General features: G+C 30.9%; 1 protein-coding gene across 3 annotated transcripts in view; it reads right to left on the bottom strand.

The window, feature by feature from the left end:
* Positions 1-923: 923 nt before the first annotated feature.
* GRIK2 (glutamate ionotropic receptor kainate type subunit 2) overlaps positions 924-13,395 on the bottom strand; it is a 526,713-nt gene continuing 514,241 nt past the window's right edge. For 2 of the 3 annotated variants that reach the window (XM_084889359.1, XM_084889361.1), the window contains exon 17: positions 924-2,758. In XM_084889359.1, the coding sequence (XP_084745485.1) occupies positions 2,594-2,758 (165 nt within the window). In that variant the 3' untranslated portion in view covers positions 924-2,593. Of the gene's footprint in view, positions 2,759-6,942; positions 7,029-13,395 lie in introns of all 3 variants that reach the window. The other variant, XM_084889360.1, reaches the window with a different exon arrangement.

The raw sequence follows: 13,395 nt of genomic DNA, 5'->3' as shown, positions 1-13,395 counted from the left end.
AAATTATTTTTATTCTTAAAATATAGCAAGTTTTTCAATTTTTAAAATTTAATACTTCAAATGGTTGCCAAATTTTACAAAAAATCTAATTATTTCCTGACTACTTAAAAATAATTATAATTTCCTGACATTAAAATTGTTCAATATATAAAGAATTAAAACTAAAAAGTGCTTTAAAGCCTGATTAGTATCTGATTGACAAAAAGCTTAATATTCTCCAAAATCTGAACATTTTATGAAATTTTATTTTACTTTATTTACCACTAAAAATACAATGCTGAGATTTTTAGCAGTGAATTGTGTAACTCTCTAAAACTAAATTTTGAGACAAAATTATTATCAAAATCTAAATTTTAATTTAAAATGCCCCCAACATTCAAAATTTTGAAAACACTTAGACATTCAATTTTTAGTTTATTTAGATGTTAGCAATTCGGTTTTGCAACTTTTTGGAGTTTAAAAAATACATCACAGAATTTTCTTTTGGTTAGGTGCTCTAGTTATAATGGATATTTTAGTAAATTATGTTATAGCTTGTGATTTAAATAAAAGAGGTTTGTTAAGATGATAACATCTAAACCATACACATTGTTACTAATGGTTGAAATTGAGCCTATCATGTCCTCTCCCTTTGCTGAGTTACATTGACTTATCAATGAACAAGGAGGTCTTAAATTGGACATCAGTTCAACTTCAAATATATAATATCAGTAATCATTGTACAGCCTCACATAACCTATACACATAGTTAATAACCATTCAGAAAAGAGGTAAGATGAAGTACTATTGCCTCTATAACTGCTATCCTAAGCCTAACAATTACACATCATCCAACCTTTTCTCTTCTTTTCTCCAGGTAGGTGGGATGCGGCCATCCTTGAAGACCCTAGGAAGATCCAGGAAGTATACTTCTCTCAATGCAATGAAGATGTTGTGCGTTCACTCATATGTACAAAAGAAAAATGAAAGTCAAAGCTGAACGTAAAATGGACATAATTTTAATGATATTTTTTTAAATTTTGTGCATTGGATTCAAACAGCAAACTGTGTGCACTCAACTGTTATCACAATGTTGTCAAGAAGTCTGTGTCTTTTACCATTTTACACACAATTGTTCATTACAGTATGTTATCAGCCTCATGGAAACCAGGGGTGTGGCATGGTAAGCAGTGGTGGTAGTGCACCTAACTTTTATATTATCTAACTTGAAAATATTTCTCTTCTATGATTCCTTTTTTTTTCTTGATAAAAATAGTTTTCACCAAACGTTGGTGGTGCACACGCACTACCATTCATGCTTGACATCAACACCCCTGACAGGAACACGTGTTCTTATTTTGTTGATAAAAAGTATTACAAAAATTTCCATACAAAAACTATTTTCATAGAAATCTTGCATTTCCACAAATAAACCTGAACATTTTTTGGAAAAAAAAACTGCTCAAGAATTTTGTTCATTTAACACCGTGACTGTATTGATAAATGCAGTCCACTTCAAAGTTCTCCGCACATCCTTTTCTACAGATGACCAGTCCCCTTTTTCCTTTCACCGAGGTCTGCCCGGGCTCCATCAAGTTCATTTATAGCAGGAACTAGGGTTTGGATGAACACATCTTAATGTTAAAATGGAAGCTTCACCTTCCACATCACTATCAATACCCATTCCTCTTTTATAACGTAAGACAAAGATTGCAAAATACTATCCTTTTCAATTCAGAATCTCTGAACCAACTGTTGCTTTTTATTCTTGGTGTGAGGTTGGAGGAAGGGGGACGGGGTGGGGTGAGGATAGGTAGCTAGATAGGGATCCGGTAGAGTTACATGTCAAATCACCTGCAGGTGAATTTAAGAAAAACAAAAAACAAAAACCATTATTGCCTTGGTAATTGACATCTCTATCTCAATCAGTGACACAGACTTTTAGAAAAGAAAGAAAAACACTGATGAAGATGTGTTTTATATTCCACTTGCCATGAAATTCAGATTTGTTGTGTGTTACATTTTTTTTTCACATCCTATCAACACATATTGTCTATTCAGATGATCACTGAACTGAGTTGTTGGGGGCTAATAACATCACCACCTCTATTATCTGGGTGTTCAGAAGACCGGACTGTTTCTTGTCATGCTACAGGTTGTTGTTGTTGTTGTTTTCTTTCTTTCTTTTTTTTTTTTTTTTCTGATTCCAAGTATTTTTATTCTTACTGACATTTTTACTGGTTACCTTTGGGGCATTGATATTCCATCTCCTGGCAACAGTTGGACTTCAAAAAGAACCTGTAATTTCTTACTGGACTGCATTTGAAACCAGTCACAAGATGTGCCTGTCACATTCACTCAGAAGAAGGGAGGAACCCATGATAAACAGTATAACCCCGTGTAACTTGGTTGGTCCATGATGCTTGTAAATCAAGTCTGATCACTGCAACTGCTCAGATCACAGAGTCTCTAGTTCATAGACACAGCGGCATGAGGTAACTCATTTTATTTTGCACAGGTTGCATATTTCCACAGGAAACATTCTCGCTAAATTGTTTGGAAAAAAAAAAAAAAAAAGACGACAGTTTGTGCTTGGGTGTGTGGCCTCCCAGCTTTATGCCATGGTTTCTTTACCTGGCAACCTTCTGTCGTTAAATGTGTGCATGTTGATGACTTCTTCTGTTTTCACAATAACCGGGGCCTGTGGCTTGTGTTTTAACCGTCGCTGGCACTTCAGGGACATCCTCAGTTCTTCCACCATGGCGCTACAGAAGGATCTCTACAGAACAACACAGAAAACGCAATGTTACCAAAGAGATAAACTCTCACTGGGCAGAGACAAACTAAAATAAATCTCAACAGACTTTCAACGTAACCAGCCTTGAAGGTTTAGAAATATTTCAATAAGAAGGTTAGAACAAATTGTCACACTTTTAATAGACAACACATGATAATTAATAATATTTTATAAAAGTGGACTAGTTTAAAGAAAATCTCCACCTGATAGTGAAATGAACTACCAACTGGAATGCATATAAAGCAGATGTAAAGCTTTATAGATGTAAAATTAATTAGAATAAAAACATATCTGTCTACCTTAAAATTTAAATATAAATACATATACACAAATCAATAACCAGAAATCCAATCTTGATATTTGAAAATAGAAGAAATGTGCTACTTTTTAGATCACAATATGAGATATGAAAATTTTCTTTAAACATAGATTTGTTTTTCATTGTCCATCTCAAAACAGAACAAAAATATAACACTGACAAAGACATAAAAATATGGAAAATAACTTCTGGTACTCATTATACCTTTTTTTTGATTAGGCTTATAAAACTATTGCTGATGATTACAAACAAATTTATGAAATAACAAATTGTAGCACATTAAAAATCCATGAAAATATATTAACATTTTTGTCATTGTCAGCTTGATAACTGAGAGTCAATAAATAATTTATCCCATGCAGAAAAAAATGACCCTATAAATATTTTTAAATTTTCATCCCATTAGCAATAGATTTGCTAGAAAAAAATAGTATATATGGGGCTCATTATTACAAGCTCCTCAAAATTCCAATACAAAGTCATATCTGTGCAACAAAATTTTATTAGTCTCCCTCCCCAGCTAATTGAGATACATATGTTAGTTACATGTAAATAAGATTCATAAACCAGTTATATATTGTAGTTGAAATTCAGATGGGTTGAGACTGATGTTCTTTCTGCGTGAAAACTAAAAATGTGGAAAACAACCAAAAATGTGAACACGGATGAAAAATTAACACAATTCCAGAAAGTGATATGAAAACATAACTAAATAAGCCTAATCAAATATGCATATGAGGACTTATTTTTTTTTTTTACTTAAGTTTTGTTTCTTTGCTGTTTATCAAGTTAAGCTAATTCCAAAAGAATAGAGAATAAAAATATTTAATACTACATACGTTCCTTAGGTTTCTAATATTTTGCACACACATAATCTTTTGTGACAAACTAACATTTCAACTAAAGTCGGCCTCTATCTAACAGAGAAAATTGATTCAAAGAGAGGAAAGTCACTTTTTGCAGCTTACAATGGAGACTCCAGCAAGGTATCCTGATAACCAAGTTTGAAACTTTCGATCCTAGTACCTCTTGTCCATTCCTGACTATCTCATCACTTTTCTTTTAAGGATTCCTGAATAGCTTCCTAAATAGTCTTCCCAAATCTTTAGCATATTACTTCCCCAAAGGTTCATAATTATTAGCATAATCTATTTTTCAAACATGATTTATTAATAGCATCTTCTCAGGCAAGGAACAGGTGGAATCCAAAGATCCTATTTTTAGAATCATGAATTCTGTGATTCAGTTTTCCCTCTTTCTGCTCCTCCTCCATTTCTTTTTCTCTCTACACACAACCTTTCTGCTTGGACTTCCAAAGTTTTTCTCCTTTGTTCTTCTTTGCTCTGGTACCATGCCATATTCCTTCATCCTTCACATCTATCCGATTGTATCCCTTACTCAAATTTCCACTTATTAGGTAATCATTTTCCACTTCACCAGACTCATTATTTTCGCTCAATTTAGTTTTGCCACTCTACTATTTTTAACTCATTATAATATTTTCCCATCTGGCCTCTAAGTCTTCTCTGTATCCCTTTCAATGAATGGTAAGAGATCAAGTTATTATGGTACTTGCTCTTTAAATGTTGACTGAATTAAGAATAGCTACATATTGCCGAAACCGGTTTGGCTCAATGGATAGAGCATTGGCCTGCAGACTGAAAGGTCCCAGGTTCAATTCCGGTCAAGGGCATGTACCTTGGATGTGGTACATCCCCATTAGGGGGTGTGCAAAAGGCAGCTGATAGATGTTTCTCTCTCATTGATGTTTCTAACTCTCTATCCCTCTCCCTTCCTCTCTGTAAAAAATCAATAAAATATATTAAAAAAAAAGAATAGCTACATATGACCTTAATACTTTAATTCTTATTTAACTAATGTTTCTAATTAAATTGCTTAAAAACATTTTAGAAGCTTATTGAAATGCAATGTATACAAGCTATTTAATCAGGTGAAAGTTTGGAATTTGTTTAATAACATTAAATTAGTAAAATATTAATTTATTAGTACTCACAATGGATGATGTTGCTAAACATGATTCCCCACTAAATAATAGAGTTACTGCTATGCTCTTTTATCATGTTAAATTGTGCACTTCTGAAATCCATAAATTATATTTCCATTAAAAAATTTTGGGCATCTGACAGCCATTATATGGACACAGTGTTTCTTGTTGCTTTATACCTACTATGAGATGTACTTATTAAGAACATGATGACAATGATGATGAAGATGGTGATGATGACAACACTGTAGAAATGGAAAAGTCTGACTCCAAAAGGGGAAGAAATACATAGTCTTGAGGTAACTTAATCTTGGTTCTCTGTTGAAACATTTAACAGAAGAATTGATTAGATAATGTAACGAGGTCACAACTTGATGCCAATGACACTTAAAAACACTATAGGGTGTGAATAATTTTGAATTGTTTGAAACAAGCCTTCATTTAAAAGTAACAAATGTCTCAAATGTTACATAATTTATAACACCCTCTACTTGGCAAACTTGGTTTTTAGGCAGTTTGATTATATTAGTTTAAAAAATATATAGAGTAGAAATATTAATTAATTTTTTTCTATACAAATAGAGTGATCTCAACAACTTATTTTCTTAGGGAAAAAATCTTATAAAATCTCATTCAACAATGGAATTATACATTTTTTTTCTAGTAAGTTAAGAAATAAAATGTATTAGCACCCTTATATAATGTCAGACCACAAATAAAGACAAAAAATTATTTAAAAGAAATTTCATGTACTATAAAATGTATGATGTTAAGTAATATAAAAATGTAGTTAAAAGCCTGGCCCCAAAGTTAGAACCTTTTATCTTTTATAATTTAAAAGATAAAAGAAAATTTCATTTTTTATCATTTAAAATTACCTTAAGTAAATTATAGTTACAAATTTAACTAAACAACTTATAGCTACAATTTTAGAAACTCTGAAAACTGTAAATCTATAACTTGACCATGATCATTTTTAGGCTTTATCTATTTACAAAGCCATCAGAAAGTAAAAATTTTAATCAATCAATCAGTAGACTTGATTACATGCTATTTTACCAGTTTTGTGAATTTTTCTGTTAATCAGCTGAATTTTGCCAGCATTTTTTTAATGTACTAATGCAACTATATGTAAAAATAGTTTTATCTAATAAAGTCATGTGACAGACTATTTCTAATCCTTCACAAAAACTATGAAAACCTTTACATTTGAGCAAGAGTTTGGGATCAATATAGTGAATTAAATAATGTCATAAAGTCCTGTTTACTTGTGGCAGTAGGGCAGACACATATTATTTTCTTTTTTTAAAGCTTTAGAATACAAATTCCATATTGATTTATACAAAAATCTAAAGTTGAGATTGTAGAGATGATTGTGAAATATAGTTATTTCCTTGTGCTGTATGTTCAAAAAAATTACTATGTCTGATTTTTAAAGTTCTAATATCATTTGATAGAGACAAATTGTCTTTCCTACTTCATATAATGATTGGAATTTTTAAATGTATTTTTATTAAACTGTGAAATAGGTTTTGAAAAACCCAAGGGCACTTAACAGAAGTCTCTTGGGTTATGGTAATCAAGAAGTAAGAGGGAGAAAAGGAGAAAAAACAGAAGCAGAGGAAGCAGGAGGAAGGGAAGAAGAAAGCATAAGCGGGGTGGAGAGGATGAGAAAAATAAAGAAAACTATTTTGCTTTTCAAATCACTTCTTAGGGATGGAAATGCACAAATTGTGTCATTAAGTAAGTAACATTTTCAGGGTGAAAACAATAACAAAAATGTTTCTCCACATTAATATAACAGACTACAAAAAGAAAAAAGAAAGGCACAAGGATACTAACCATTATTAAAAACCTCTTTTAGTAAGTTTCAAAATTTACTAAACAGTGTCTGGATGGTAGGGTGGCACTAACCAAATAGAAGATTCCTGAAAATGAAAATTTACATCTTTGAGCTGTTAGCATGTAATCGCATTTAAGTTAGTAAAAGTCATTATAAAATTCACTGTAATTAATGAGGCAACCTATATTTACACATCTCTCATTCTTAAAACAATGAAGGTCTGGGAACCTTAAAAGTTTTAATTTGACTATATTTGCATTGCTTGTTTTGAAAGCTATCTAATTTTATTTTGGGTATAATAAGACAACACATAGTCTGCAGATAACTGTTCTAAATAATGTCATTATTGGTGTTATATTGTAGAATAATTTATTCTTAATAACGTAACTATATAATTTATAGGTATGCTTAGAAGACAATAGATGTGACAGCACTTAGAGAAGCACATCATTGTTTAAATATTAGAGATGTAGTTGTAAATATGCCCTACATTGAACACTGACTTAAACTACATTTTTAAGTTAAGATCTTTATATTTAGCACTGTCATTTTGAAAAACAGCCACTGATGGAAAGCAACCAGTTTGATTTTTTAAACTTAAACTCATCATTTTCATGTTGAATATATGTACTCATTTATCATCCAAATTAGAAATAGCCATAATATATATATTTATATATTTTATTGATTTTTTTACAGAGAGGAAGGGAGAGAGATAGAGAGCTAGAAACGTCGATGAGAGAGAAACATCGACCAGCTGCCTCTTGCACACCCCCTACTGGGGATGTGCCCACAACCAATGTACATGCCCTTGACCAGAATCGAACCTGGGACCTTTCAGTCCGCAGACCGACGCTCTACCACTGAGCCAAACCGGCTTCAGCAGAAATAGCCATAAAATATCATAAACTACTATCTACTATCAAGTCTATATTTATATTTTTAAGACAGAACTGTATTTTACATCTTACTATCCTATATTTTGATATAATAGTTTAAAATTAACTATCAATACATAGTATTTTGATACTCATTTAGAAAAACATTACCCATTTTTGCATCCAGTTCCTACTTAAAGCTTTATCAAGACATCTTCAAGCTGTTTCTCTCAGACTGTGCAGCTCAGTGTTTGAATATCGACTACCACATGTCAACCAAACTGATTTTGTCTTTGTTGTTTAAATTATATATTAATGACCGGTCAACATGGCTCAGTGGTTTAGCGTTGACCTATGAACCAGAGTGTTGACATATGAACTGTTCAATTCCAGGTCAGGGCATGTGCCAGGGTTGCCAGGTGGATCCCCAGTGGGAGATATGCAGGAGGCAGCTGATCAACGATTCTCTCATCATTGATGTTTCTCTCTCTCTCTCTCTCTCTCTCTCTTTTTCTCTCTCTCTCTCTCTCTCTCTCCCTTCTGCTCTGAAATCAATAAAATATGTTAAAAAGATAATATATATATGTTACTGATTAAAGATATCTAATCCATTTTTAGACACTTTTCCAATTAATTTCTGTAGGCCATTTGCCCAAGAATTCCACACCACATGTAATAAAGAAATATCAAAATTCTGCATAAAATGATCTCACATTATATAATAACTGAACCATGAAAATGAGATGAAAAGCATATATAATGCAGTGTTTTATGTAATATTGGTATATTTAATGAATAAAATACATGAAATTTAATGTGACCCTTGCTTTAGACTTATACTTTTTAATTGGCAGTCTTCTAAGAATATCAAATAGCTAATGCTATACATCAAAATAACGAATGGACCTGGGGCTGTATAAATGCAATAGTGAAGCAATGAGAGATGAAAAATGACTAGTTCAAACATTCATGTCAAAAAATTTTATATATAGCAACTTTGACCTTGATATTCAGTTTTATAGCAGCCATCTTTCTGAAAAACTTACATTATATAGACTAGCTGTGCAGCAGTCAGACAAGACTTTATATGTAAGTTCTTTAATGATTCTATTGCTTAATCATTGGAACTTTACAGGTAAAGAAACTAAAACTCAAGAAGTCAAGATATCTACCTAAGGTTATGCACATAACTGATATCAAAGCTAAATGAGGAGCGCCGTTTCCTTGACTTCCACTCTATTGATGCTTCATTATATTAGCCTGCCTCATTAACAGTGAGCTGTATTTTAGCTGAGCCTTTTACCTGGAGTCTGTTCTTAATAACTTTAATGTTTTGAATGCTAAACAATAAATCAGAGAAAAAATTAAGGGACACAAAGAATATGTGATTCCCCCCCTTTAATTAATAAAATGATAAAGCATCCACGCTGTTGCCTGAATTTTACAATAATAAACATAACTAAAGATTAAAATATTCTCAGAAACCTTGACTCTTACAGAAACAGTCACCAAATATCTTGATATGCTTTTTGCAAATATAATGAGACAGAGAAAAATGAGGCATCATTATACATTTGTACATGTCCCCTACTTAAGCTGGAAAAATCAATAAATAAGTTCAGTCAAGTTTCAACACCACTTTAGTCAATACAGCTATGAAATGCATTTTAAGAAAAAGCAATGTTAATCATCACATTCTTGCTGGTAGTCATAATGATACAAATTTTCAATAATATATATATATATATAACATCCAATTTAACTAATGCTTAATTGCAGGAGAGCTCTCTTTTCTGAAGGCCTCGCAAGTTAAATGTATCCATTTTGTAAATAATAATAAATATAACAATAGCTGTAAGACACATGCAAAAAAACCTACCTATATAAATTACTTATCTTAATTATTAAAACATTTAATTTATGGCATATTTGTAGTTTATTTATTTTAAAAGACAAGGCTACGTAAAGTTGAGAAATGATTCCAAGTCTGTTTCATTTCAAAATTCACCCTAAAGAATAAAAAAGTGAAATAACTATGCTTATGACCAAAGCCTACAATCTGTTTACCTAAATCACACTGCTACTCCACACATTTTATCAATGTAGCTTCAGAAAGAAAAACTATTAAGAGAAATAATTAAGTATTCACTCTTGATTTTGTGAATGTGATATAGCATAAGTAGTGTTAGATGAGGTATCTTTGACCTTGGGAAATACTTATCCTCATCTGAACAATATGGATATTTACACAGTTGTCATGATCACTTCATACCCAAGAAAATATTATACTCTAAAAGCTCTAAAGTGGTTTATAAAAATAAGGAAGTAAAATTATTACCTGTCAAGCTACAATTTTAATTTTAACACATCATTTATAGTCATTTGAAGAAATGACAAAGATCCTTTTGCCAACATTAAAGTAGTTTATAGAGTAAAACAAAGATTGGCATCTCATTTTAAAGTGTGATTTTATATTTACATATAAAAACATTTTTAAAAGCCATCCACTTATCCCTCATATGGAATTTCCATAATGGAAATTGAAAGATGATCTGCTTGCAGAGAATAGCAGTAACATAAAAGAATACAAAATGGACTATTTATCCAAAGCTTATTTACATCTTTTAACATCTGAATAGCAACATGCTCTATAGATAAATTTTACATTATTGAAGATTTATTTGGCACTTTATAATTCTTTACAATGATTTATAGCAGTGTTTGCATTCCTATATCTTATTCAATAAATGGCTTTTTTACAAAAATTGCTCCTGTTAGAACTAATATTTCAACTTTCTGAAAGCAATTTATGTATAAGCATCAGTGAACAATCTGTTTTCATTCTTCTGGTTCCATGAAATACAAATTCAGCCAACTTTGAAAAATGTTTCCCGTGTGAATAAACTTTCACCCAGGATCCCAGATTTAAATTAAACCATTCTAATTTCTCCATAAAATTCCACAATTGCACTGTTTCATTCATTTGTCCTTCTATGCTTTTTACATTTGTTATTCAATTATAGACTGAAGAATATTCTATGTGCCCTCAAAAATGTTTTTGAACTTTCAGTGACTGGAAATTTACCATTATTTAGAAATATTCTGGATTTATTTTACCAGTGCTCTATAATAAAAAAATAACGATATTGACTAAAATGGACTACCATATTTTCCGGCGTATAAAACGACCCCCTAATTTTACAGTTAAAACATAGGTTTAGGCCTATATTCGCTGTATAAGACTACCCCCCACTTACTAGAACACAGTGTAGCTTCAGGTACAGAACATGTATAATTTGCATGCATAAAAAGCCTGCTTGGATTGGCCAGAGTCAGAGAGGCAGTCTATCAAAAAAATAACTGGTGTTGCCTCGGAAGTGGGGGGTAGTCTTATACAGCAAATATAGGCCTAAACCTATGTTTTAACTGTAAAATTTGTCTTATACGCCAGAAAATGCGGTATATACTGATAAACATAAATATTCAGTAGTTCTTAATATACACATAAGTCATTTTAGAGGCAAGTTAGAATAACTATATGTGTCCAATACAGGACACATAAGTTACAAGTTCAATATCTGAGCAATAACTTATATTTTTATTTCCCAGATATACTCACTACACTTTGTTTAAATGTAAGTAATAAGAAAATGAATATTTCTGTTAAGTTTTAGTTTATGTCCAAGAAACTCAGAGATTGTGTTTAATGTGTTCAATGGAAACAATTTGTATAGGCTAACCTATTTTCAGTTACATGGGAAAAATATCTGTACACAAATCAGACAAAAACAAAAGGTTAAAATGTATGTTATATTACTGTTGCTGGAAATCAAAAGAAGGCAGAATTATGCATACCTTTTTAAAAAGGACACATTAGAATATTTAAGAAATAGTAATTTTAAGCAAATTAAAACCATAATTATTTATAAAATATTCTTATAAAAATTCAAATTATTACAATTATTTTTAATTCATGCTTACAAAACCAATATATTATCATATATAATACCAGAGAAAACAAAGTTTGCATATTAGGTTGCTTTCTTTAGTTAGAAGGAAGAATCAGGACCTTCAAATAAATGCAACTTGAAATGGACTAATAACTGCTTCAGATGTACAGCTGATTCTTGGATTTCTTACTAAATGAACCTTAACTAGTAATGTTTTTAAAATCAGCAAAAGAATATTGAAAAAAGACAATCAATAAAAAATGCACATGATACATAGTTATTTTTTTCAGACACTTGAGAAAAGGAAGACTTTTTGAGTATCTTTCCAAATGGTCAATTGACACTTCAGAAAAAAATAAATATGTATTTATTTTAAAAGTTTAAATAAATAAAAATCAAGGTATCACTGTGGCATTAATATCTGCATCGAAATCAAAACCTTTATGTACTATAAAAATTGGAAGGCACCATCTTGTGGTTATCTGAAAGGGATTCAATTTAGAGTTTTTGAAAATTTTAAGGACTATCTCTTTCAGCATTATCTTCTATATTCATATTCCCCCTTCTTTATTGATTAAGGTATTACATATGTGTTCTTATCCCATTGTATTCAGTTTTAACCTGTCCTCATTTTTAAATGATGTATTCATATATGGTTCTTAATTATCAAACAACTTGGAAATATGAAAAGTTATGGTCATCAACTTCCATAATGTTCATATTCAACTAGACTCTGTGCATATTATATCTGCCAATTTACTTAGATGAAAAAAAATATTTGTCTTTTAAAAGTACTAGAATATTATAGACTGAAGAAAAAAGAAAGAAAATGGAGAATGAGAAGAGAAAATAGATAGCAAAACACTTTGGAGCTAAATGATAAATCCTTGCTTACTTTAAATATGCAAAGCATAATCCATTGCATTCTTGGCTCTCAATAAATAACTATTAGAGCAAAGGAATAGTTCCATAAATGTTTACCATATTTTTAATTTAAGAAACTAGATTTTAGGCACAATTATAAGTGTAAATAAACTATGGATTTCTATATACCATCAAGCATAACTTATAATAAAATATAGAAATATTTTCTGACTAACTCTGATAAATTAAGTAAGGTATTAAACTATTTAGCCCAAATGAGTAAATTTTTTTTTCAAAAAAAAATGAAGAAAATTGAGTCCAATAACCTAATTTATCACAATAAAAATATGGGTCACTCTAATAAAACTATAATTATTTATTTGCTAAACCTAATTATTTGAATTATATAAAAACAGTTCATTTTTATTCTTTATTGTACTTTTTTTTTTAAATAGGTCACTGGAATCAGCTTCATTATTAATTCAAGTAAATAGAAAGAAAGATTAATGCGATAATAGACAGATGATGATAGATAGATAGATAGATCTTATGCCGACAGGCACTACTTGTTTCCTTAGAGTACAAACCAGAAAATTGGGTCATTTTCCTACAGGAACTAAGAGTCCAGTTGGCAGAGATGCACTCACACACAGAAACCTACAAGTATGACGTGCAATAAAATAACACACTAAGGGAGAATGGAGATATGCATAGGCCTCACAGAGATAAGGTACCTCGGCTTGTTGATGGATGCGGTTTG

This window comes from Pipistrellus hanaki, assembly GCF_964339955.1.
Source record: "Pipistrellus hanaki genome assembly, chromosome: 7".
Taxonomy (NCBI): Eukaryota; Metazoa; Chordata; class Mammalia; order Chiroptera; family Vespertilionidae; genus Pipistrellus; species Pipistrellus hanaki.
The sequence above is the reverse complement of the archived record's forward strand: the minus strand, read 5'-3'. Positions and strand labels throughout refer to the sequence as shown.